Below are 26470 nucleotides of genomic sequence, written 5' to 3'. Positions count from 1 at the left end.
AGCGGGAGCCCTTCTTCCTTTCCCCACGTCTTCTCTTTAGAGTTGTAAAACACCCACAATGCGGTGTTAGGTTCACGCAGTAAACATTTAGAAAATGGTATGCCCGTCCCCAAGTCCCCAGCTTTTCTACCCAAAAGTTGTTACCCACGTACACATGCCCACACACACGTGCACGCTCATACATGCACACACATACACCCACACACCGTTTTCTAATATACACAGATGGCAGCATTTTAGACACTCTGCTGTGCTTTAAAAAAATATCTGAACGTCCTTTGCAGATTGTTCCAGATCAGTATGTAAAGGACTGCTTCTTCTTTCTAATGCCTGTCTAGTGCTTCGCGGTGCAGCTGTGGCATAATTTAAAGCCGCCATTAACGGATATTTAGGTGGTTTCCAATCACTTGCTATTTCCTGCAGCGCTGGAATGAATATCATTGTCCAAACATCTTTACTTACACGTGTGAGCATATCTTTGGGGTAAATTCTTGGAAATGATATTCACACGCTGCAGAATTGACCGTCGCCCCATTTTATGAATGAGAACACACAGCCGGACATGCAGACGACCTTCCAAAGGGGTGTGAACCTGCAGCGTGTATTCACGGGGCGACGTTTCCGGGGCTCCTCAGGGCTGCTCGCCTCCCCACAGGTCACCTCAGCCTGAAGGGAGCTCCCGGAGCCGCTGCCCTGAGCGCCCGGGGGGTGGGTGGCCGAGAGACAGGCGGCGCAGAGCCGGGCTCCAGGAGGGGCCCCCGGGGGGGCGGGCGGCATCGGCCGGGGGGTGCCGCGGACCCGGGGAAGCGGCAGCTCAGCAGCACCAGCTCCCAGACGTTGCTTGGTGGTGACGGTGGCGGCCGGAGGCTGGACAGTGGAGGGAAATCCGGGGCCCCCAGCCTGGAGAAGCCACACAGAGCCCCGCGCTTACCCTCAGGAGCCTCCCCAACCCCCCCTCAGAGAAGTCTGCCGGGGCCGCAACCAAGATTCTGCTCCCAGCGCGGACACGCCGCCTCCCAAACGCCACCCGCCTAGACATCCAGCAGCCTGACGCCTCCTGCGCTCTGCCCCTACCTGGACCCCATGCCTGCCCATCTTGGGAGGGACCAAGCGTGTGCCACCACATCGTGCGGACTCCTACCGCCGGGACCATCTTCCCCACCCACCTCCCGAAACCACCCTCCCCCCTCCCCTTCCCCCCTCCCCCACTGGGCCTCCTTCCCCACCTCCCCCATTGGACCACCCTCCTCGCTCCCCCATTGGATCACGCTCCCCACCTCCTCCATTGGAGCACCCTCCCCAGCTCCCCCATTGGACCACCCTCCTCACTCCCCCATTGGATCACGCTCCCCACCTCCTCCATTGGAGCACCCTCCCCAGCTCCCCCATTGGACCACCCTCCTCGCTCCCCCATTGGATCACGCTCCCCACCTCCTCCATTGGAGCACCCTCCCCAGCTCCCCCATTGGACCACCCTCCTCGCTCCCCCATTGGATCACGCTCCCCACCTCCTCCATTGGAGCACCCTCCCCAGCTCCCCCATTGGACCACGCTCCCCACCTCCCCATTGGACCACGCTCCCCAGCCCCCCATTGGACCAAGCTCCCCACCTCCTCCATTGGAGCACCCTCCCCAGCTCCCCCATTGGACCAAGCTCCCCGCCTCCTCCATTGGAGCACCCTCCCCAGCTCCCCCATTGGACCATGCTCCCCACCTCCCCATTGGACCACGCTCCCCAGCTCCCCATTGGACCACGCTCCCCAGCTCCCCATTGGACCACGCTCCCCAGCTCCCCCATTGGACCAAGCTCCCCACCTCCTCCATTGGAGCACCCTCCCCAGCTCCCCCATTGGATCACGCTCCCCACCTCCTCCATTGGAGCACCCTCCCCAGCTCCCCCATTGGACCACGCTCCCCACCTCCTCCATTGGACCACCCTCCCCAGCTCCCCCATTGGACCACGCTCCCCACCTCCGCCATTGGAGCACCCTCCCCAGCTCCCCCATTGGACCACGCTCCCCAGCTCCCCATTGGACCACGCTCCCCACCTCCTCCATTGGAGCACCCTCCCCAGCTCCCCCATTGGACCAAGCTCCCCGCCTCCTCCATTGGAGCACCCTCCCCAGCTCCCCCATTGGACCACGCTCCCCACCTCCCCATTGGACCACGCTTCCCAGCTCCCCATTGGACCACCCTCCCCAGATTCCCCATTGGACCATGCTCCCCACCTCCCCATTGGACCACCCTCCCCAGCTTCCCCATTGGACCAGGCTCCCCACCTCCCCATTGGACCACGCTCCCCAGCTCCCCATTGGACCACCCTCCCCAGCTCCACGTGAGACCACCCTCCCACTCCTGTTTCCCAGACGCCAGTGGCTCCCATTACCCCTCAGATAAGCGCTGGCCTTTAGCACCTGGTGATCTTCCCACTGCTAGGGGCTCAGGGTGTGAGGGAGGGCAGTCCAAGGGGGGCAGGCCTCAGACTCCGTCCAGCACAAAGGACCTGGCCACGCACAACCTGACTGCCAGCACAGGACCGTGACTTGCCTGACCCCTTCACAGGAAAAGCTGAGACCCAGGGACACCTGTGACCCCAGCCCGCAGCCTTTCAGCTGAGAGGAGCTGGCGCCTCCAGCCAAGTGAGGGCGGGGTGCTGAGACCCAGGACCACAGCCTGTGCCAGCGTGGGTGGGGAATGGGGACCATCTGCGCTTCTGTAGGGGTGCGTGTGCGGGTGTGCACGTGTGCGCTGCCTCTCGGGGTGTCCATTCAGGGGATGGTGTGCACCTTTGTGACTCGCCAGGGTTATACACGGAGTGTGGAGCCAGGGGCCTCCCGGGTCAGAACAGACACCGGCCTCAGCTCTGAGGACCTGCGTGCCCACTCACGTCTCTTTGCTGGAGGAGTTGCGGGCCGTGGGCCTGGGGCTGGGGTCCTGGGGGGCAGCGGGGAGGCCCTTCTATGTCTAACACCTGAGTGCCAGTCCTGGTTCAGGGTGAGTGGGTGTGTCTGTGCGTCTTTAGGTTTGCATGTGCCGGGTCCTTATCAGGGTGTCTGGGTGTTTCGCTACGTGTCCCCCCACCCCCGCCGTGTGTGTGTGTGCGTGCTGCCCAGTGCGGGTCCCCTGCCGGCCCCTCCAACCCCCAGAGCTGGCTCTCCTCCACTCCATGCTTGGCCCTGATTCCCCACCCGTGGACGAGGCCCCAGGTGAGGCCAGGCCCGCCCGAGCTGCCCTGCCGGCCACGGGAGGGACCACGGGCTCTAGTGTCTCCCCGGGGCCCCAGTTTCCTCAGCCTGGACGTGGTGAGTTCGTGTGTGGACCAGGTGGAAGGCCGGGCGGCGCGGTCCGCAGGCAGCGCCGGTGACATCTGGCCTGAGACTCACCCTCTGACTGGGATGGACCTCGTGGGCACCAACGTCTTCTGCAGGGGCAGCTGCTCCCGCAGCGAGCTGCTCATCTTCGTGACCTCCCAGGGCTGCAGGGGCTCCGCGTTGGTCTCCGTCAGCCAGGAAAACCTACAGGAGCACTTAGCATCTTTGTGGGCTGCAGCCCAGCCATGTGGAATAGCTCTCGCTTGCCTGGAACTTTCCACGTTCCAGGAACTGCTCTGAGTGCTTTATAACCATGCTGGGAGGTAGGTATTGCTCTGCCCTTTATGGATGCGGAAACTGAGGCACAGAGAGGTTAAGTGACTTGCCCAAGGTCACACAGCTAGGAAGCAGTGGAGCTGAGATCTGGGCCAGCAGCTGGCCCAGAGCTATGTCTCGGCCCTGCAGCAGCGGCCTGGCCCTGGGAACCCCAGGCCCCAGGTGTAAGCCTCCCCTTGCGTCACGTAAGGGCCACTCTGCCACGCGCATCTGCCACACTGGGCCTCAGGACAGAGTCTGGGGCCTGGCGACAGAACAAGGGTCGAGGTGAGGTGTCCAGCCCAGCCTGCTGCGGGCGCTCGCGAGGAGGCCATGCCCCGAAGGTTCCGCTCGGGGCAGCCATCGGTCCTCCCACTCCCTCCCAGGCCCCGCCTGGCTGCTCAGCACCCTGCCACCTCTGCTGGCTCCTGAGTGCCCTGGGGCTTTGCAAATTCCTGCCCCTCCGCCCCCTCCCCCTGCCCCCCGCAGCCGGATCCCATCACACTGTCACAGGAGCAGGTGCTGTGAATGGGTGACAGGGCCACTGGCCCAAAGGAAGCGGTTGGCCATGGCCCTGGGGTGCCCGGGGGCCCTGGGCCCCTCTCTGGAGGCCCTTGGCTCAGGGTGGGATGGGGGCGAAGGTGGACCCCCACCATCACGGAGCGCAGAGCTGGTCAGGGAGCTCCCTGTGGACAGAGGACCGCCCCGCTCCAGCTGTGCGCCCCAGAGTGCGTTCCTGGGGTGCCTGTGGGGAGGCAGGGCTTGGCCTGGGGTCAGGGCCTGGGCTGAGGGTCTGCGCTTAGGGCCTGGGGTCAGGGTCTGGGGTCAGGGCCTGGTCTCAGGGTCCGGTGTCAGGGTCTGGGGTCAGGGCCAGGGGTCAGGGTCCACGCTCAGGGCCTGGGGTCAGGGTCCGGGCTCAGGGTCTGGTACCTGTACGGAAACTTCCTGGCAAACTTCTCCTGGGTCCTGGTCTTACTTTTCTTACCCTGGTGGGACCCCATGGGGGCCTTCACGTCCATCGCAGAAGGGGGCTAAGCTGGGGTTCGCCCTTCAGCCACAGCTGGGAGACAGGCGGGAGGAGCCAGTCGGGACCTGGACGGCATGGCTTCCCCTTGACTGACCGCCCGCCCTTGTCTGCCGAGGAGACGGGGCCGAGGGGAGGGCTGTGAGCTGCCAGTGAGCCGGGCCCCGCCTCAGCACCCTGCTCCAGGATGCTTGCTCTGTGAGTGTGTGTGTGTGTGTATATGTGTGTATAGTGTGTCTGAGTGTGTTAGGGTGTAGTGTGTACATGTGTATGTTTGCATGTGTATGAGTGTGTGTGGGTGTACACGTGTGTGTATAGTGGGTGTACGCGTGTGTGTGTTTAAGCGTGCGTGCAGCTCTATGCGGTTCTATGCCGTGTGTGGCTCCGTGTCGCCCCACGGTTGAGGGGACGCTCGGCTGACCGGCCCCAGGAGGCTCCCAGCTGCTCCCCTGCCGGCAGCCACATCCTCCCTCCAGCGCACCCCAGCCGCGGCCACCACGCATCTGCTCCCGTCTGTGTGAGGACGTGGCTGCACGGGGTTGTACGGGTGGCATCGTGTGGCCGGCACCCTTTGGAGACTGGCGTCCTCCTGCCGTCGCAGGGCTGGGTCTGCAGGGACTCCTGCCCAGAGCTGAGCTGGACCGACTGTCACCCACGGGACCCCGGGGCAGTTCCCAGGCTGGAGGTGTTACGAATAAAGCTGCTGCAAATGTTCACGTACAAGTTTCTGCACGAAGATAAGACTTTGTTTCTCTGTTGTAGGCGCCTAGGAGTGCAGTCACCAGGCTGATGGAGGCCAACTTTTAGTTTTAAAGGGAACTGCCACATGGTTTTCGAGTCGCTGGGTCATTTCCCCTGCCCAGCAGTTACAAGTGGTTCTCTTTTAAGGCACCCAAGAGTAAGGGTAACCCAAGGCAGGGCTGAAAAGGGCTGGGGTTAAGACCTGACCACTGGGGCTTCACGTGCCCCTTGACCCCAGCGGCTGTGCTAATGTGGCTGCACTGTGGTCCCCACAGCCAGCTCCTCCACACGTGGTGACCTTCATGGGCCGATGCTGGCCACCTGCCGGCACCCCGTGTTCCACAGGCGTGGCGGCTCCCAGCATGGGAGGTCCCGAAGCGCTGGCCGAGGCCCTGGTTCCAGGTGGGGATCGTGTGGATGCTGTCAGCCACCCACGGACGTGCCTGACCGGCGGGTCTGACTGCGCCGGCCAGACAGGTCCCCGGGAGCCAGTGCCCTGGAAGCAGCCCCGCTGGCGACGCAGGGACGGGGTGGGGAAGGAAAGCCGGGCTGCCTGGCCCCTTGACCGGGACAGCTCCAGGGCACGCTCCCCACAGCACGGCCCGCGGAGGACCTGGCAGGGCTGGGCGGAGTTGCCCACCGTGGGGACGCCATGTGGAGTGCCTCTTTCCCCCCTTCTCACCTCCCACCCCTGCCGAGCCGCGGGAGCCGCTCCCAAGTAAGGCATCTCACAGCAGCACGCACCTGTCCCCCGTCGTGGGACTGGCTGAGCCGCCGGGAACCAGGCGGAGAGGGCGAAGGCTGGTCACGTCCCCGCAGCACCGCGTCTGACCACACACAAGCGCGAGCACACGCGGACATGCGCAGAGGCGCGCGCGCGCGCGCACACACACAGGCACGCAGGCGGCCGTTTGGTCCCAGCATCACTCCCCGCCCCCCCACACCCCTCTGGAGCAGGGCAGCCACTGTCTGCTGGCTCCTCCTTCCCTCTCAGACCTGAAGCCCACCCCCCATCCCAGGCTGGGGCTGCCCACCCAACCCTTGTCTAGTCACAGCAGCTGGGTTTCCATGACAACACTTTGCATGATAATGGATCTCCTGAAATCTGGAGAAACGCCTCCTGGAAACAAGGTGCCCCTTCCCAAGTCTGGGGTCTGGGTCCCAAGGAGGCTGCTGTCCCAGTGGGGATTGGGTTTTCTCTCCTGGGGGAGAAGTGGAGAGATGGGCCAGGCTGCTCCCCCGGAGGGCTTCGAGGGCTGCCTGGGGCAGGTGCCCCGGCGATGTGGCAGAGCGTGCTGGCCGTGAGGCTGGATGGCCCCACTGGGCACAGAGCACCTGGACAAGGCCACGCGGGAAGCCCTGGCCTGTGAGCCCCGAGCACAGCGTCCTGGGGGCCGGGCCCCACCAAGGAGTCCTCCTGACCCGGACTTGCCGCCGGCAAAGGGCCGTGTGGACGGGGCAGCTCTACACCAGCACAGGCTAGGGGGCCTTTGCGGCCTCTGACGTGGGACCAGGGTTGTTACGAGGACACCAGGGACCTGCCCGTGGCCCTGGCCCCCAGCCCTTTGCTATCAGGTAAAGCTTTCAGCCCCCCTCCCCCGAGGAGCCAGGAGAGGGCCCTGGTCCAGGACGGGGCTGGGTCCGCACAGGAGGTGAAGTGTCTGTTGAGCTCCGTGCAGGACCTTGTTTAATGTTGCCATCTGATGGAGGACACATTACCATCATCCCATTTTCAGGTAAGGAAACGGAGGCTCTAAAAGGTGAACTGCTCGGCCTGCGTGCCCCCTCCCCCAGCACGTGGGGAAGAGGTGGGGTCCGGGCTGTGTCCAGGCCACGTGGCGCAGTCCTGGAGAGGCTGGCGACGGGACCCCACGCCCACCGGGCGCGACCTGCAGACCCCCTAAGCCCTGGGCCTGGCCCTGCAAACTGTGCCGAGCCTGCTTCCCGCAGGGCAGGAGGGCCCTGCCGGGTCCCGGGCAGCCCTCCGTCCCGCGGCTGCTCCCCAAGCCGACTTGGGGCTGCCCTTCCCAGCCACACAGGCTGCCTCCCCACTCCCGGCAGTCACCCATCAGGGTATGGATCGCAGGGCCCAGGAAGAGGCCGCTGCGAGGGCCACTGCCCACCCCACCCCCAAGGCCAGCCCCCCAGCAGGGAGCCTGCAGCCAGAAAGGAGTGGGTGAGCGAACCCCCCAAGGGGCCGGCTACTCACCGGGCCGCCTGAATGATGCCAGAGCCGGGGGAGTCGCTGGCTATGGTCCTGGCTGCCGTGCACCGGGTGAGCACTGGCCCCAGGGCCCCAGGGGCCAGGCCCACAGGCTCACTGCAGCATCAGAAGCCCCTGAGGTCACAATCGGTGACACTGCAGCCACTAAGCCACGTGGCTTGGAATCCAGCCTGAAGCCCCGCTGGCCGGGGCATGGCCGTGGGGGCAGCTGCGTGAGGGCTGGGCTGGCGGGCATTCCCGCTTCAAGGACCCCAGACGGGAGCACCCACACCTACACGTTTGGTGGCAGAGCCCCCTAGCCCTCCTTCAGACTAAGCGCAAGGGAAGGCCTAGAAATAGCGAACTCGCCCTGGCTGCAGAAAAGCCCCTTCTCTGGCTGACCTTGACTGAGCCCTAGCCGCAGCCCAGGAACCATCGGGCTGGGCCAACGGAGGGGAGGGCGGTTGGTTAGGGTGCAGCTCCGGGGCCTGCTCCCCTGTGGAGGCCCCGCCAGGCTCAGAACCGTCAGGGTCGCCACTGGACAAGCAATGGCGAGCATCCCAGGCCAGGGTGCCTGTGTCCCAAGTGGGGACTAGAGTAGAGGAGAGGGGCAAATGGGGTAAAAAGCAAGGCCTCCTCCTGCCCTGATGTCCCAGGCCTTTATCTGCGAGTGAACACGTAGGGAGCGTGTCAGCTGGGGTCCCCCGAGCAGCCCTGAGATGGGGGTTCTAGTCGAGGGACCTGCCGAGGGAGGGACGCAGGACAGGGCAGGTCTGAGCTGCCGACTGGTCCCAGGGGAGCCCTGCAGGGACCTCCCTGGAGCTGTTCGTGCCCTAAGGTGGGGGCAGCCTTTCGGGCCCGGGCGGTCACCCCTGGCCTGGGGCCTGTGGTGTCCCGTCCCCGGGAGAGCAGTGCTGAGTCAGCACCTCATGGCGGTCAGGGGGGCAGGAGGGCTGGCTGGGACACCAGCCTGGTCCAGAGGTCCGCGCAGGGCCAACCTCGCGGTCACAGAAGAGAGGGAGAGTGAGACGGAGGAGGAGGTCTGGCGAGACTGCCGTGCTGTCAGGAGACTCCCAGGAGCTTGGGAGGGAGGTGGACGGGTCCACACGGGCATCCAGGGCTGTGCAGTAGCCGGACTTCCCAGCAGGCTGTCCACACCCTTAAGCCTGATTTAGGTTCCCTTGACTCTTCTCTGGGCCACGGCGTCTCGGACTACGGCTTAGAAGGAACAGCAGGGGAGCATCGGCACGGCCTGGGGCCCAGGGCACTGTCGGCCCCTCTGAGCTCACACAGTGGTTGGGTCTGTGAAGGGCTGGGCTGGCTGTGGGCGCGCCAGGTGAGAGCCCGGCCTCTGCCCGACTCGCCGTGCCACCCTGGGCACACAGGACCCTCTTGGAGCCTCCGTGTCTGCGTCTTGGGGCTGTGGAGGAGGGGGTGAGAACTTTCCAGGGGTCCCATTGGCGCGAGGTCACGGTACCGAGGGGACGTGAGCTTTGGCCTGGGAGGCGGCAGAACCATGGGGCCGGCGGCGGGGCTGAGCTTTCCTCACTTTTCATGCCCCTCACCTCCTTTCCAGCCTGATCGTCGAGCAGCGGAGCTGAAAGGAGGCCTCTGCTGGTGAGGGCAGCGGGTCCAAGCAAGGCCCGCCGGGGCTTCCCAAGGCTGCTACAGATTGTCAATGAGGAGAGAGATGACAAGACGGCGCTTTGAAAACATGGCTCTGGCTCTGTGTGGAGAACAAAGAGAATGGGGCCAGGAGCGGGAGTGGGCGGACCAGGGGGCCATCGGGGTAAGTGACACGAGAGACAGACGGCGGCACCGTGGAGCGAGGTGCTAAGAGAACAGAGGGAAGGGGGCGGGCCTGAGAGATGTTTAGGAGATAAAAGTAACACAGCGTGGTGGCGATGGAGGCCATGAGGGGCTCAAGGCGATGCTGGGCTTCCTTCTTCGCCCCCAGATGGGACTGGACGGAGCCTTGGAGGGAGACGACGAGTCCAGTCTTGGTCAGGCTGAGTCTGACCCTCTGAGATGTCCCTCCACTTAGGCAGTTAAACATCTGGATCTGAGATTCAGACGGGTGAAGTCTGGCCTTAAGACGGTAGTTCGGGTGTCACTGGTGTATCAACAGTAACTGAAGATACTCATCCGAAGGGGACAGAGCGCTGCAGGAGAAGTTCAGAGGGCATCAGGCTGACGGTTAAGATGGTCCAACATTTAATGACCAAGTCAACATTTAATGCCCACGAACCAGACAGAGACACAGACGGAGAAGACACAGAGAGTGATGTCACCAAAGCCAGAGGACGACCTGGCTCTAGGGGCACAAGTGGTCACAGCCTTGGTGCTGTGGGTGTGCTGCGACATGAGGGCTGAGAAATACTGGGGTCTTGGGGCCGATTCATTCCACGCGGAGCTGGTCCTGGGAGGGACGGGCACAGACTGCAGGGGCTGGACCCTGAGGTTGTGTTGTCACATTCCCTGTGCCATGTCCCCAAGGCACTCTCCGTCGTACCCTGCAAACTGGATGCATTTACCACTAACGGTTTTTGTGGGTTCTCTAGGGTTTTCTGCATATAAGATCATATCATCTGTGAAGAGACATAACTTTACTTCTTTTCCAATTTGGATGCCTTTTGTTTCTTTTTCTTGCCTAATTGCTCTCTCTAGAACTTCCAGGACTAGTTGAATGAGCAATAGGCAAAGGAGGCATCTTTATCTTGTTCCTGATCTCGGGGGAAAAAAAAAACTTTCCGTCTCTCAATACTGAGTATGGTGCGATTTGTAGGTTTTTCATATATGGCTTTATCATGTTGGATTTTGTCAAATGCTTTTTTTGCATCAGTTGAGATGATCATGTGGTTTTTACCCATCACTCTATTAATGTGGTGTATTGCGTTGACTGATTTCCTTATTATGAAACACCCTTGCACCCTGGGATAAAACTCACTCGGTATATAATCCTTTAAAGATGCTGTTGAATTTACTTTGCTATGATTTTGTTGAGGATTTTTGCATCTGTAAATCACCAGGGATATTGGTCTGTAGTTTTCTTTTCTTGTAGTGTCTTTGTCTGGCTTTGGTGGCAGGGTGATATTGACGCATAGAATGAGTTAGGAAGTGCTCTCTATTCTTCAGTTTTTTGGGAAGATTCTGAGGGGGATTGGTGTTAATGTTTCTTTAATGTTTGGCAGAATTACACCAGTGAAGCCATCTGGTCTTGGGCTTTTTTTGCTGTTGGTTTGTTTCTTTAAATCAACTTTAGTAAGGCCTAATTCACATACAATTAAATGCATTTTAAAAACTGTGGTAAAATACACATAAGATCAAAATAACCATCTTAACCATTTTTAAGTGTACAGTTCAGTGCTACTAAGTGCACCCATCAGCACCCTCCATCTCCAGAACGCTCTTCATTTTGCAAAACTAAAACTCTGTCCCTGTTAAACAGCCCCTCCCCCTTCCCCTCCCCCAGCCCCTGGCCCCGCCATCCTACTTTGTCTCTACGGATTTGACTGCTCTCATGTAAGAGAAATTGTACAATATCCCCAGTTCTGTCACCGGCTTATTTCACTTGGCATATAATGTCCTCAAGGTTCGTCCATGCTCATGAAATTCATGTCGGAATTTTCTCCCTTTTTAAGGCTGAATAATATTTCATTGTATGTGAAGTCCACATTTTGTTTATCTATTCATCTGTGGATGGATACTTGGGTTTCTTCCACCTTCTGGCTATTGTGAATAATGCTATGAACATGGTGGACAAACGTCTCTTGGAGACTCTGCTTTCAGTTCTTTTGAGTGTATATTCAGAAGTGGAATTGCTAGATCATATGGTGATGCTGTTTTTAATTTTTTGAGGAACTGCCAGACTGTTTTCCACAGTGGCAGTACCATTTCACACTCCTAATGGCACACAAGGGTTCCGGTTTCTCCACATCCTCTCTGACATTTGTTGCGTTTTTTTTTTTGAACAGCCACCCTGATGGGCGTGTGAGGCGGTATCTCACTGTGCTTCTGATTTGCATTTCTCTGATGACTAGTGGCATTGAGCAGCTCTTCATGTGCTTATCGGCCATTTGTGCATCTGCTTTGGACAAAGGTCTATTAAAGTCCTTTGCCCATTTTCAAACTGGGTGGTTTGTTTTTATGTTATTGTGTTTTGGAAGTTCTCGATATATTCTGGATATTATATTCTGGATTTTCAGATACGTGGCTTGCAAATATTTCCTCTCATTCTGTGGTTTGTCTTTTTACTCTCTAAATGCTGTCCTAGTGTCCTTTACTGCAAATTCTCCTGAGGTCCAATTTGTCCCTTTTTTCTCTTGTTACCTGGCCTTTCATCATATACAAGACTGATTGCCAAATTCAATGTCATGAATCTTTTGCCCTATGTTTTCTTCTAAGAGTTTTATAGCTTTTGCTTTTACATTTAAGTCTTTGATCCATTTTCACTTAATGTTTGTATATGATGTTAGGCAAGGATCCAATGTCATTCTTTTACATGTGGTTCCCCAGCACTATCTGGTGAAAAGATTGTTCTTTTCCCGTTAAGTGGTCTTGGCACCCTTGCTCATATACTGAGGCTTTATTTCAAGGCCCTCTATTCTCTTCCATTGGTCTATAGGTCCCTCTTTGTGCCAGTACCACACTGTTTTGATTGTTGATGATCTGCAGTGAATTTTGAAATTAGGAAGTATGAGATCTCCCACTTTGTTCTCTTTCATGATTGTTTTGAATATTCAGAGTCCCTTCAGATTCCATGTGAATTTTAGGATGGGTTCTTCTATTTCTGCAAAAATCATTGCTGGGATTTTGATAGAATCTGAATCTACAGATTGCTTTGGGCATAACTGACATTTTAACAATATTAAGCTTTTCAATCCAGAAATGTGGGATATCTTTCCACTTACTTGTGTTCTTTAATTTTTTTCAGCAACGTTTTGTAGTTTTCACTGTACGACTATTTCATCTCTTGGGTTAATTTAATTCCTATGAATGTAATTCTTTTTCGGGCTATTGTAAATGGAATTATTTTCTTAATTCCCTTTTCAGATTGGTCATTGTTAGTATACAGAAATTCAACTGATATTTTGGTGTTGATTTTGAAATCCTGCTATTTGCTGAACTCATTTATTAGTTCTAACAGTTTCTGTGTCTGTGCGTGTGGAATCTTTAGTGTTTTCTACATATAAGACCGTAACATCTGTGAACAGAGATAGTTCTACTTCTTTCTTTCCAAATTTGGATGCCTGTTATTTCTTTTTCTTGCCTAATTGATCTGGCTAGAACTTTCAGTAAGTACTATGTTGAACAGAAGTGGCAAAAGGGGACATCCTTGTCTTGTTCCTGACATTAGACTAAAAGCTTTCAGTCTTTCACCATTGAGTTAGATGGTAATCGCGGGGTTTTCATATGTGGCTTTTATTATGTAGAGGTAGTTTTCTTCTATTCCTAGTTTGTTCAGTACTTTTTATCGGGAAAGTGTGTGGAATTTTGTCAAATGCTTTTTCAGCATCAATTGAGATGATCACGTGGTTTTTTTCCTTCATTCTGCTGATGTGGTGTACTACACTGATTGATTTTTGCATGTTGAATCATTCTTGCATTCCAGACATAAACCTCACTTGGTTACGGTGTATGATCCTAGGAGAAAATCTATTTGCAATGAGAAAAGACAATGAATAGATACCAATGCTGAGATCACACAGAGAGCAGTATTACCTGACAAAGATGTTAAAGCAGCTGCTATAAAAATGCTCCAACATGAGAAAACACTCTTGAAGTGAGTAGCCCAAATGTAGCTCAAATACAGCTGCTTGCATTGCACTCTGTTCAGCTGCCCCCCAACCCACATCCAGGGGAAATCAGCAACATCTCCTGTTCCCACCTCAGTTACAGCAATCGCCCCACCCGCCTCTCTTGCTTTTGCCTCCCCAGTAGAAAGGCGAGTCTGTAACTGGATCCTGCGTGCATTACGCTGGGTGCCCAATCCCCGCCGCAGCCCCGTCCACAGATGGTGCTCCCTAATTGGTTCCTGGCTTAGAGCTTCTTTTAAAACGTATGCCCACATGTTCTGACCACAGAAGCAGGCGGCCAGCGTACGGCCCAGGAGAGCACTGCCGCCGGGAACCCTCACCTTGGTGCTGGGGGGGGGGTCTGCTCCCAAGAAAACAAGGTTCCAAAAGGACCCCGGGTGGGTCTCCCACCTCAAGGGCCTTTTAGATGCTGACAGGTGTGCAAACTCAAAAGGAATCTCCTAACATCACCTGTTCACTTACTGAACCCGACTGTAAGGAAACAGACTGAGAACAGAACCACCTAAATAGTTTTAAATTACATTTCACATGGTACAGTATTGAGAACTTTTTAATATTATTCTTAAGGTCAACATGAGAAGACCAAGCATCTCTCTCTGACGTGAGATAGTCTGCTCAGTCCAGTGACACGAAGAGGAGAGCGGCCAGGTGGTCACTTTCGGGAACCAGAAGAGGGCGAGGCGGTCTGCCCGTGGCTCCACACGTGCCCACAGGAGAAGACGGCGCGCTAGTGCTCTGCGGCAGCTACGGGGGCGTCCCAGACGCCCATGCGCTGAAGATGCCCACTTTATAGTCAGTTTCATAAAAGAAAATACTTCCGTGGACTCAACAAAGCAAGGGGATAAAAACACTAGCAACCAGGGACATCGACTTAGTTGAGTTGTGTGATTAAAAGGTCTGTCGGGGGAGCTGATGGGGAAGAGGTCAGTCTTGGCTCACCTGGCGGCTCCGAGCTAAGACGTCAAGGATGCAGCGTGGCTACCCCTCCCCGTCAGCCAGGCGGGTGGACGGCACTGCTGCTGTCCCACCTCCTTGTCCCCACGCTGTCCCCGGGCTTACCCGAGAGCAGGCCGTCTTCACAGAAACGGGAGCGGGACAAGGAAAGCGACAGCAGCGGCTTAGCCTCAGCAGCCCTTCTGCGTGATGTCCAGCCCCGATGACTTCGTGATCTCCAAGGTGGTGAACACCTGCCCACGGGAAGGAAACAACACGAATTCACACTTAGCTGTCGGTACTTGACCTCTGCTCTAAGAAAACACGTCCTGAATGTGACATCGACATCATCCTTTAAGGCATACAAAGCAGTTATTAATATAAAATTTGTCTATTGACAACATGCTTTATCACAGTTTTCCAAACCACACCAACCGAGTCCAAGTCTACAAGCTCCTGTGTCCGTACCTCTGCACACGTGGGGTGGATCCCAATGGTGTCGTCCAGAAGCTGCTTTGTGAGCCCACATTTCATGGCGGCTGCAAATCCTTGGGTGATCTCACCAGCCTTCGGTCCAAGGACGTGAAATCCTATCACCCGATCCTTCCAAAGGGAAGCCAGTAGGTTAAGGATCTGAATAGGAATCTCGTCATCCCAAGTTCACCGTTGAAACTGACAGCAACTCCCACAGAAAAGCACCTCTAATGCTGAACTGAGCAGAGAACACCACCATGAAACCATGCCCTGCGAGAATCTGTTAGGTGAGCCAGTAAATGCACATCCTGCGTTAACACGCACTCAGATTTACTGGAACGAGCAATTAACCTGCTGCACGAAGGAGTCTGCTAGTATGATGGACATTTCTGCATTACACTGAGATAGCGCTAAACGACAACACGACAAATCCCAACTAACAGCCAAGGCTGGAATAAGTCTAAGTTCCGAGGCAGCAGGCGCTACTCCCAGCCCAGGATGCAGGCTGCCAGGCTCCGAGTCGGCTCAGCAGACACCGAGGAGTGGCCGGCAGCCCCTGCTCCCCACCCCAGGGACCGCGAGCCGCAAGGACGCACGGCTCTCGTCCCTGCGCACATGCAGGCCCAGGGGACGCGGGCTCGTCCCCGTGCACTCCCAGCACTCAGGCTTCCTCTGTCCATGTTTTCTCATCACTTTTCTTCATCCAGAGCTTCAGGGTTAAAGTGCACAAGGTGAAGAGAGAGAGCATGACAGGCGGCAGGAGTCTGTGCCCCCCACTCTCCGGGCACCCGCGGCAGGCGGGCAAACGGATGCCCCCTGAGCTGCGCTCCCAGGGGGCCGTGGACGGGAACCTCTGAGGGGTGCACGTGCAGCAAAGTGGGAGAAGGAGCGGCCCAGAGAGGGGGAAGCCACTTATTAATGAAAGTGAGGAGCTTCTGAGAGATGGAAGCCTGTTCGTGATTTTCAGCATAGCTCCAGGAAGACAGTGAGTGGTGGGGTGACACTCCAGAAACGGAAATTTGGACAAAAGTAAAAGAAAGGGGCAGTAGGTTACTGCTCATTGGCAATGCACCTGGTCACCCAAGAGCTCATTGTCCATGGAGATGGACAATGGGATTAATGTTGTTTTCATGCCTGACAACACAACATTCTTTCTGCAGCCTGTAGATCAAGAAGTAATTTTGACTTTCAAGTCTTATTATTTAAGAAATACACTTTGTTAGGTTGTAGCTGCCATAGACAGTGATTCCTCTGATGGATTTGGGCAAAGTAAATTGAAAACCTTCTGGAAAGGATTCACCATTCTAGATGCCGTTAAGAACATTTGCGGGACTTCCCTGGCGGTCCGGTGGTTAAGACTGCGTGCTTCCCGTGCAGGGGGCGCGGGTTCGATCCCTGGTCGGGGAACTAGGATCCCACGTGCCTCGCGTGCATGGCGCGGCCAATAAAAATTAAAAAAAAAAGAACATTTGTGATTCATGGGAAGAGGTCAAAATATCAAAATTAAGAGGAGTTTGGAAGAAGCTGATTCCAGCCCTCCTGGATGACTTTGAGGGGTTCGAGACTTCGTGGAGGAAGGACTGCAGACGTGGTGGAAACGGCAGGGGAACTAGAGCTAGAAGTGGAGGCTGAAGGTGGGACTGAATTGCTGCCATCTTGTGATGAAACGTGAACGGATGAGGGGCTGCTTCTCATGGATGAGCAGAGAGAGTGGTTTCTTAACACGGAATCTACTCCTGGTGAAGAGGCTGTGAAGAGAGTTGAAACGACAGCAAAGGCCTTAGGATACGACACAAACTTCGTTGATAAAGGCGCTGCAGGGTTTGAGAGGATTGACTGCAGTTTGGAAGGAAGTTCTGTGGGTAAAACGCTGCCAAACAGCATTGCTGCTCCAGGGAAATCACTCATAAAAGGAAGAGTCCATCAGTGCGGCGAACTTCATGGTGGCTTTGTTCTCAGAAATGGCCGCAGCCATCCCAGCCTCAGCAGCCTCCATCCTGACCAGTCAGCGGCCGCCAGCACTGGAGGCGAGACCCTGCACCAGCAGAAGGGCTACAGCTGGCTGAGTCTCAGGAGATGGTCAGGGTTTTTTTAGCATATTTTTAAGTTAAGGTCGTACATTGTCTTTTTAGACATAATGCGATTGCACACTTAATAGACTACAGTATAGTGTAAACATAACCTTTATAAGCACTGGGAAACCAAAGAATTTTGTGGCTCACGTTACTGCAATACTCGATTTATTGCAGTGGTCTGGAACCTAACCACAATACCTTCGAGGTATGCCTGTATTTCCAAATGTACACAAACATAGGCCTCACATTTCATCACTGATGACCCAAATTTTCACAGATCCTGTAGTTCTAAACTGCCAAGTTAGACAGCTCTGGAGTGACACATTCCGATGATTTTGAACAGGTAAGTCACTGCCCAACTGTCACTCTGCAAACACAGTGCCTGGGTAACAGTTTCAAGGATTTCCACCTGGCCCTTAGAGCTATCTTTAAAGAGATTATAAAAACACAAATACTAGAATAAAAGCTTTGTTTTAAAATTAGAGCATTCCTGCTTCCAACCGTATGACGTACATTGTCGAATTTACTGCAGATGATCTTTGCGTAACAGGTGTTGCCGTCTCTGCGGGCCACTGTCCACTCGAGAGGCCAGAACCAAGTGTGGTAGACCTGCAAGAGAGAGGCCAAGGTCGGTGTCCATGGAGACCACTGCTTGACAGGCTCCTTATTATACAAAGATGACAATTTCTGTACCAGCTCTCAGAAATTTAAACTTGCATGATCCCAGCTTATGAATCTGACGGGAGCATCTGGGCGAGCTCCTAACTGCCAGCTGCAGAGTGTGTGACCTTTGCTTTGCTCTGCCGTTAGTCCCAAAACATCTCCGATGAACTAACTTCGGTTCACAAGCACCTAGAGGGCTACTCGCCAAGCAGCCAACACTCCAGGCCCTGTGGGGCTGAGACAGTAAAGAAAGCCTTAGGTTCTGCCCTTCATCAGTTCACACGCCTCCTGTGAGGTTCATATTCAAACCAAATCTAGGAGAAGCAGAAGCCACAAGACAGTCCAGCCACCCGCGGTACGAGGAACGCTGCCCCCGCCACCTGAAGGCCCCCCTCCCCCAGAGCCCGGGGCACCTCGAAGGCTCCCAACCCGCTCAGGCCTCAGGGGCGGACCACACACCGTCCGTCCCCTCATCCCCTCGGGGCAGCTACACGTCCCGGTGGTCCTCCGCCTAATCACCCACACAGAAGGCGGTGGATCTGTGTGCACCGCCAGGATGAGAAGGTGCTCTCAACTATCCCCTGCAGCGGAGGGATTTCAGTACTGGTTCTTTGTTCTTTAACAGGATGATGTATTTTACAGTTGGAATACTGTCTTTATTGTTTTTATAACAATGATACAAGGTTATTAAAAGAATAACACAGTGAAGAGAATTACAAAGAAAGTAGGAAAAAAAATCCCACTGTCCAGAAATAACCATTTTAAAAGTTACGGAAGCATCAGTGGTTAATGCGTACGTAGTTAAAATGACATTTTTATTTAAAACACACCACAGTCCACAGCTACTTGTAACAAAAAACATTAGATTTAACATGAAACATTAGATTTAATGTGTATTTAACAGAAGAGAAATAAACTCTTCCTCATATTTTAATACAAACTTGTCAATCTCTGTGGCTATTAGGAACAGAAGATAAATGCTTCTTCATCTCAAGATAGTATTCCTAAAATATACCCCTAAGGTTAAGAAAAGAAATGGTGCAAACTGCAAGGTTTTAAACAGGATTTCTGAAACTGCAAGCTCCTGGCTTTGATGCGCCCTGAGCCCCTGCACCGACCCCTCTTCCCACACCCCTCCCGCTCCTTTCCTCGTGTGTGTTAGGTGTGTTTTTCCTCCTCGTACTTGCAAGATTTTACTTTAAGTTTCTGATCCTTCTGGTTCAAAGTGGGTGTGAAGTGTGGACCCAACTTCATACTTTTCCTGAATGCTGTCCCCTTAGACTCCAGCACCCTTAAATGAATGTCCTTTCCCACAGATTTAAAATACCACCTTTACCACACGTTAATTCTTCTAAGCGCTTGAATCAATCTGGGTTCCAAATTCTGTCCCACTAATCTTTCTGTCCACCTGCGTGCCACTCCGGCACAAGTGTAATTACTGTAGTTACAGGATACATTTCAGTCTCTGACAGGACTGGTCTCCCCCCGGTACTCTCCTTATTCAGAATCACCCTTGGGAATTCCCTGGCGGTCCAGTGCTTAGGACTGGGTGCTTTCACTGCTGAGGGTGCAGATTCGATCCCTGGTCGGGGAACTAAGATCCCACACGCTGCGTGGCAAGGCCAAAACAAACAAACAAACAAAGAATCTCCCTATGATTGTCTTTTTTAAAAGTTTTAATCTTTTAATCAAATTATGCACACTAACTGCAAATTTTCTAAGCTCTGTCATGAACCCAGCCACCTGGGCCGCCCCGGTGCCCTCTTCAGTCAGTCAGCACGACCACCTGCACCTCCTGCGCGCGGCCGTTCGCCCCCCGCCGTGCTTCTACACAACACGCTTACGCTGCTCTTACCCGACTCCCCTATGCTCGGCTTCACTTACTGCTCACCCTATTGAGGAGGAGGATTTAACTCGTTCTTCCCCGGCCCCTGCACTCTCCTCCCCACCCTCCCAATTACACTCAAATTTGTAGCTAGATCATTGGCGGTGTTTCCTTTACTAGGTAGAAGCTATTCACAGAGAAATGGGCATCCACATGCAAAAGAATGAAGCCGGACCCCTACCTCACACGTGTACAAAAAATAACTCAAAATGGATCACAGACCCAGATGTAAGAGCTGAAAACTGTAAAACTCTTAGAAGAAAAAACATAGGCATCAATCTTCACGACTTTGGATTAGGCACTGATTTATCAGAAGTGACATCAAAAGTACATGTGGCAACAGAAAACAAAAAAGACATATTGGACTTCATCAGAATGAAAGATTTTCGTGCTTCAAAGGGCACCATCAAGAAGGTGAGAAGACAACCCACAGAAATGGTGAACATTTTTACAAACCATCCCTGTGGTATCTCACTAAGATTTGGATGTATGTTTCCCTGATGATCAATGATACTGAGAACTTTTTCATGTGCTTATTGGTCATTTGTGTATGTTCTTTGGAGAAATATCTATTCAGATTCTTTGCCTTTTAAAAAATTGGGTTATTTGGGTTTTTTTTATTGTTGAGGTGTAAGAGTTCTTTAGATACTCTGCATACAAGTTCATTATCAGAGAGATGAAAGTCCACCGGACTTTACGGCATGAATTTTGTGAACAAATTAATCTTTCTTCTTACACCGTCTTATTGTTTTTACCCTCATCTTCTTTTCACCTTAATTTCCTCATTTAAAAGAAATTATATGTGTATTTATGAGAGGCTTCCTCATTCCTCTTTATAGTTGGAATATTAAAAAAATACTAATAGATCAAATTTTCAGTCCTGTAAAATGCAGTAAATAAATGTACAGACTAGGTGAGTTGATCTGCAGTGAGCCTTAGGAAAGAGACCTTAAAGTAACCCCACAAACCTGGGAACCCTTCCTACAGAGACATCCCTTTATCTGGGGTACAGCCTCCTGCATCCTTCCTCTCACGTGCCTGCCGAGCTTAATTTCTCATTGATTTCAGAAAGTTTTAGAACTAAGTGTTAAATCCATAATTGTTACCATCACTTTTCCAAGACCCAAGTAAAAGTTCACCACTGCAAATGGATGGTTCATTATTACCAGAAGTGAATTATAAACACTGATCAAATAATGTCCTCTAAAATGGAAATTTCTCATTGGAAACACCATCTAAAATCGCACCATCTGTCATCATTCTGGTCCCCCACCCCGGAAACATAAAGGAGCGTCTCAGGAAGTCATTCGGCCATTCAGCGCGGGAGCCTCGGTGCTGTGCTTCAGAGGACTCCCCGTAACCAGGGGAGGGCCTGCGACTTCAACTCACATGCTTCAAACGGCGAGCAGTCCTCAACCTCTGACCCTTCTCACCTCCCCACCCCTCCTGTGTGGGGAGGAGGTGCAGGGAGAAGCCACCTGAACCACCCGCTTACGAGGCAGTTATGACCAGACGGGCAGGGGTGGACGGGGGGGTGAGAGCACCTTCGGGGCGTCTGAGGAGCCCGCAGCCCCAGCAGGCCGACAGCCCCAGACCTGCCCCTCCCCTGAGCCCGCGGGTGGCGGAGGGTCCTGGACCAGGTCCTGCCTGAGTCCGGCTCCCGTCACACCAAGCGGGAGGGGGTGGACAGCAGACCCAGCCCGGACCAGCGATCATCCCTCATAATTTGTAATTGAGACGAGAAACAGTGAGTCAATCAGTTCCTCCAAAGACCAGAACTACGGGTGAACTCGGAGCAGGGAAGGGCCACATTCTCCCGCTACGTGCATTTCTGTTCCTACAGGGACAGCACTGCCCACGCACGCGCACAAACTCCCACCAGGAAGAGGAGGAGCTGACACGCCTCCCAGTTCCTGGTTCCCACCCCTCCCCAAGGCCTCGGACACTCCCGCGCCCCCGAAGGTCACACGGCGACCCTCCCATAAGCTTTCTCAGGCAGACGCCTGTTGCTGTAGCTCAGAGCCCTGATGCACACAGCATATGTCCTTCTTTCCCCAGCTGTGTAATTATTACAGGTTGCTACAGACAGGGTTTACATGATTTAATTTCCAATTTTCCTGAAGTAGGAATACAATTTCCTACAATACAACCATTACAGTAACTCGCAAAACCACAAAACAAAAAGTGACTGAAGACAAACCGTGGATTAAAAGAGAAGGTCTGAACATGCCACAGTCACACCACCTTACTTCCAGATTCTCCTTCCGGTACACTTCCACGGCTTTCTCCTCCGCGTACCCGCAGCAGCCGTACTCCAGGGGCGTGAACACCACGGTGGGGGCATTAATATAGTCACACTGCAAGACAAACCAGTCACGGTCTTTTACTTTGTGGTACTTTTTACAGTGAAAATCCATACGACGCACATTTGTAAAAGGAAGATCAACAAGCACGGTCCCATGCAGGTGACCCTCACTACCACCGTTTCAGGGAACTGAGTCACTGAGCAGACGGGCACGCCCCGACTCCAGGGCAGGGGCCACGCGCTGCCATTGCACCGGGACCTGGGCCACCGCAGCCGTGCACATGAGCGCGCCCCTGCAGGGATGAGCGGAGAAGCCGCTCAGCCGCGCAGGGAAGAGTGAGCGGCCCGGCCCGCCCCGGGGAGACAGCCACGCGCGTGGAGGGCCACCACACCGCGGGGCCCAGAGACGGGACCCTTCAGGGCCCTTATCAGCCTGAGACAGAGCACAGGAGGACATCACGGGAAGGCTGCAGACCCTGAGCCCCACACGCCGTCCCCAGCAGCCCTGCATCCCGGGGCGCGAGTGTGTGCACAGGCGCACGCCTGTCTGGAGACTGTGACGGCGCAGAGAGAAAGCGTGTGCGGGGCCGAGAAAGGGGGCGGGCAGAGCCAGAGAGGAAGGCCACTGTGCTGCCCGCCCACAGCTCCTCAAGGGCAGCGGTGCCCACCGCACGACGTCCCCCACCTCGCCAACAGCTCACAGGTGACTAGCTCAGGGGAGACTCCAACCCAAAGGGAGCGACCAGCTGCCTGCACTGCATGAGGAAAAGGGGAGCTCCTTCCATCAAATTCTTCCCTTTGTAGGATATGAACTAGAGGCGAAGGGAGAGGCCCCCAGGGGTGAAGCCCCTGGGTGTTGGCTGGACAGGAAGAAATGCTCAGCCAGAGTGGGAGCCAACCAGGAACCCCACCTTTTCGGGGCCCAGAGCAGCCTCGAGCCCAGCCCCACCCCAGCCTGGTTCTCCCTCCAGGTTACCGTGGGATCCTCACGAGAAGCCCCGTCGACGTGACGGCCTGAGCGAGGCGCTGCTCTGCGGCCCGAGAGAAAAGCCAGTCACACACCCCCGGGCGTCCCTGCACGCGGTGGACGATGTGGGCACCGCGCGCCAGCCTGACCCTCACCTTAGGCCCCGACACGTCGTGTTCCACGACCCGCCAATCACGGACCAGCCAAGCATTTGTTCTCTTTTTTCCAGTGTGGCTACAGAAGCGCACAGAAGCGCAGACGGCTGTATGCAGCAGTTCCTGACCCTCCTAGGTCCTCAGATGCTCATCGATCTGGCCATCAACCCTGCCTCCCACGGCTTACAGGGGACGCCTCATTCTCAGCAGGTGCTTTTCTCCTGCTCCATATCAACTGAGGAAAATCAACAGGAAACTCCCCAGCTTCCCCTTTAACCTAAAGCACGCCCCACATCTTGAACTCCGACCTCCACCTGAGCTGGGCCGCGCCTCACCCCACCTGCAGCCTTCCCTTCCGCCCTGGTCCTCTGACCTCCCTCTGCACATGCGCTGCCCTGTCTTCTCACCTCTCCGCCCACGGCCCCTGGGATCCGCTTCTCAGGACCTCAGGCAACTGCTGTGCTTCCTACAGCCCAGTGCTCGTGTCCTGGGGAGGGGACAGCTCCCCATCCATTCGCACCCCTGCCCCCGCCGAGGCCAGCAGGGCCGCGGCCCCAGTCACCCTGCACCCACCCACGCCTCCGTGTGCCCACGAGGTCTCCACACACGACCTCGCTGGGCACCTGGTGGTGAAACACAGTACAGGGAGTTCCTTAGGAAGAAGCCGGGCCCCAAACATTCCACCTGAACCTGCTCATGCAAAGCATCAGAGAAACCAGGACGTGAGATGCTCTGCCACAAGAGTAGCCTGGATCTGTCAAAAAACCCGTCATGAGAAATAAAGCAAAGAAACGGGTAAATAGAGGCAGGGGCTCTGGCGGATTAAAAGAGACCTAAGAGCTTGAAAAGCCAGATGAGCCGGGCGGTGCGCACGTGTGCCCGCGGGTGACACGCTTTGCTCACGTCCTCAGCGCGGAGGTGGAGCTGTGGTCATGGAGGGGAGCACCCTTGCTCCCAGGGGACGCTTGCTGGAACCTTTTTTTGGGGGCAGAGCGCCTGCCACTCACTTCCAGAAGCTCAGCAGAACAGTCTTTGTGTTGAATATCCACATGCTCGGAAATGCGGGCGGGGGGTAGTGAATGGCACGGCATTAACACCTGAACGGTCCGGGCGGGAGGTCCATACGGGTGATTGTTACTAATCTTTCTGCAGTTTAACACCTTTCTGAATAAAACGCTGGGGGACATAAAGGTTCCTTATTGCGGCCTCCCAGATTTTTGATGACCTGGCACCAGATTAGCTCCAGACTCTTCCCTCCCAGCTGTGGGACCCCCTGCTCTGCCGGCACACGCCAGGCCTCTCTCTGCACTGAGGCTGGGGCAGCACAGCAGGCCCCCTGAGCCGCTCCCCCCATGAGGCCTGGCACCTCCCCCGCTGCCCTCATCTGCCAGCCGCGCACGGGTCCCTGCTCTCCTGACGCGCGGGGCTGGGGGCTCCCGAGACCACCCTCGGCCCCAGCAGACACAGCCCGCAGAGCAAGAGGCTCGTCTGTGACCAGAGACTGCGGGAGGCGGGGAGACTGCAGGGAGCGCCAGATGCGCCGTCAGCCGTGCGTCGGCTGAAGCAGAGCCCGGAGCCCGGAGAGGCGGGGTGGCTAGACCAGGCCCGCAGGCTGCGCAGGCGCAGAGGCCGGCCCCTTGCGCCCCAGGCCGCAGGGACCTGCCACCCAGGACGCGTTTCCAGACCCCTCCAGTCAGAAGACAAGGCGTCCCTGCCTGGTCGCCGCCCCCCCCCCCCCCCCCCCGTATGTCACCCAGTACAATGGCCTGCACGTTAAGATACTCCTAAGATATGTATTTAAAACCATCAGTAAACGGTACGGAACTGCAAACGGTTTAGGGGGAAGCTTCCCCAGCAAAACAGGCGCACGGTGCCACCTGTAGTGATGGTCCTCAAATCATAATTTTGATTTAGACATTATCTCAGAAACAGCAGTAAGAAGCTTACCTTTTCTACACGGCCCCCAAAAAGCCTTCGAGCCAGCAGCTTGCCCGCCTGCAGGGCGACGGGCGCGAGCTCAGGCTTACCCTCCACGACGTCCCCGACGGCGTAGACGTAGGGCACGCTGCTCTGCTCCATGTCGTTCACTGGGATTTTGCCAGTCCTGTTACGTTTGGAAAGAAAAAAGATATTACGACCGACGCTGCACTGCTGGACACGAACGCCTGTCCAGGAAAAGACTGATTCAGAGAGAAAGACCCCGCTAAGCGCTCGGGCAACTCTGTCATCAAGTGTCTGCGGGCTCAAACAACTGGGGCACCTGCAGCTCCTGAAGAAACACCCTTCTGGCTGGAAAACCAGGCCCACTTTCTGGGTGCTAAAGTATCTCTAGATTCCCCCAGAGTCAAACCCATAGCTTTGAAATTTTTCTCTCTGCCTGATCAAGGACATACAAATTCATTCTAAATCACAGAAAGTAGGTGAATACATTCCCACAATTTTTTTTAAATAACTGTTTAATGCATGAGATATTTAAGGAAAACATGAAGAGTTATCAATTAATGAAAAAATTGATAATACAGAGCTGGCACAGTACTTATAAAGTAAATTTAAAGCATCGAAACTTTGCATGTTGGTAATTAGATAAGAGTCTCCAGGAGGTGATGTGTAGAAACACCGTGCCCTGTGCAGTGCTGGGTCTTGCACCGTGCAGTGAAGGGTCTTGCCCCGTGCAGCGCTGGGACTTGCCCCGAGCAGCGCTGGGTCTTGCCCCGTGCAGCGCTGGGACTTGCCCCGTGCAGTGCAGGGTCTTGCCCCGTGCAGCGCTGGGTCTTGCCCCCTGCAGCGCTGGGTCTTGCCCTGTGCAGCGCTGGGTGGTGACGCCCGGGACTCACTTCTCATTGACTTTGACACCAATCTTCTCCAGCCCGATTTTGTTCGTACAGGAGTCACGACCAATTGCTAACAAAACCTACATTTAGAGAGAGAGCAAAAACAAATGATCAATATCAGGAATGACAGAGGGAACATCACTATGGATCCTTCAGACATTAAAAGGAGAGTAACAGACTATTCTGAACACCCTATGCCAATACATTTGACAGTTTAGACGAAATAGATTCCTTGAAAGACAGAATTTACCAAACTTGCACCCATACAAGTCTGAATAACCCTACGTCATGGGCTGCATTGTGCCCCTTCCCCAAATTCATGTTGCAGCCCTAACCCCCAGAACCTCAGAATGTGACTGTATTTGGAGATGGGGCCTTTGCAGAGGTGATTAAGGTAAAACAAGGCCATTAGGGTGGCCTAAACCCAGTCTGACTTGTGTCCTTACATAAGAAGAGGTTTTTGAGACACACACAACACAAACTGAGGGGTGATCACGTGAGGACACACGGAGAAGGCGGCCGTCTACATGCCCAGGAGACAGGCCTCAGAGGAGACCAGTCTACTCACACTTTGATCTCAGGGGTCTGGTCTCCAGAGCCGAGAGAAACCCCATCTAGTGGCACTTTGTTATGGCAGCCCTAGCAGACTAAGGAACTCTATACTCATTACAGAAACTGAATCCACAATGTATAAACTTCCCATAAATTAACTCCAGACCCAGGTGACTTCATCGGTAGAGTCTATGGAACACTTAAGAAATAACACTAAGGA

General features: G+C 54.9%; 2 protein-coding genes across 2 annotated transcripts in view; both read right to left on the bottom strand.

The window, feature by feature from the left end:
- Positions 1-656: 656 nt before the first annotated feature.
- C7H3orf22 (chromosome 7 C3orf22 homolog) lies at positions 657-4645 on the bottom strand. Its single transcript, XM_061197494.1, has 3 exons — positions 4557-4645; positions 3384-3515; positions 657-900 (listed from the first exon to the last, which is right to left on the bottom strand). The coding sequence occupies exons 1-3, from the start codon at positions 4643-4645 to the stop codon at positions 657-659; spliced, it is 465 nt and encodes a 154-aa protein (XP_061053477.1).
- Positions 4646-14447: 9802 nt separating this feature from the next.
- The window catches only part of TXNRD3 (thioredoxin reductase 3), a 40630-nt gene continuing 28607 nt past the window's right edge, over positions 14448-26470 (bottom strand). Inside the window, exons 11-16 of the mRNA XM_061197372.1 lie at positions 25702-25778; positions 24815-24971; positions 21690-21797; positions 17406-17501; positions 14812-14946; positions 14448-14597 (exon numbers count right to left, since the gene is read on the bottom strand). Coding sequence (XP_061053355.1) covers positions 14535-14597; positions 14812-14946; positions 17406-17501; positions 21690-21797; positions 24815-24971; positions 25702-25778 — 636 coding nt within the window. The 3' untranslated portion in view covers positions 14448-14534. The remainder of the gene's footprint in view (positions 14598-14811; positions 14947-17405; positions 17502-21689; positions 21798-24814; positions 24972-25701; positions 25779-26470) is intronic.

This window comes from Eubalaena glacialis, chromosome 7, assembly GCF_028564815.1.
Source record: "Eubalaena glacialis isolate mEubGla1 chromosome 7, mEubGla1.1.hap2.+ XY, whole genome shotgun sequence".
Classification (NCBI taxonomy): domain Eukaryota; kingdom Metazoa; phylum Chordata; class Mammalia; order Artiodactyla; family Balaenidae; genus Eubalaena; species Eubalaena glacialis.
This window is presented reverse-complemented; position numbering and strand designations above follow the sequence as displayed.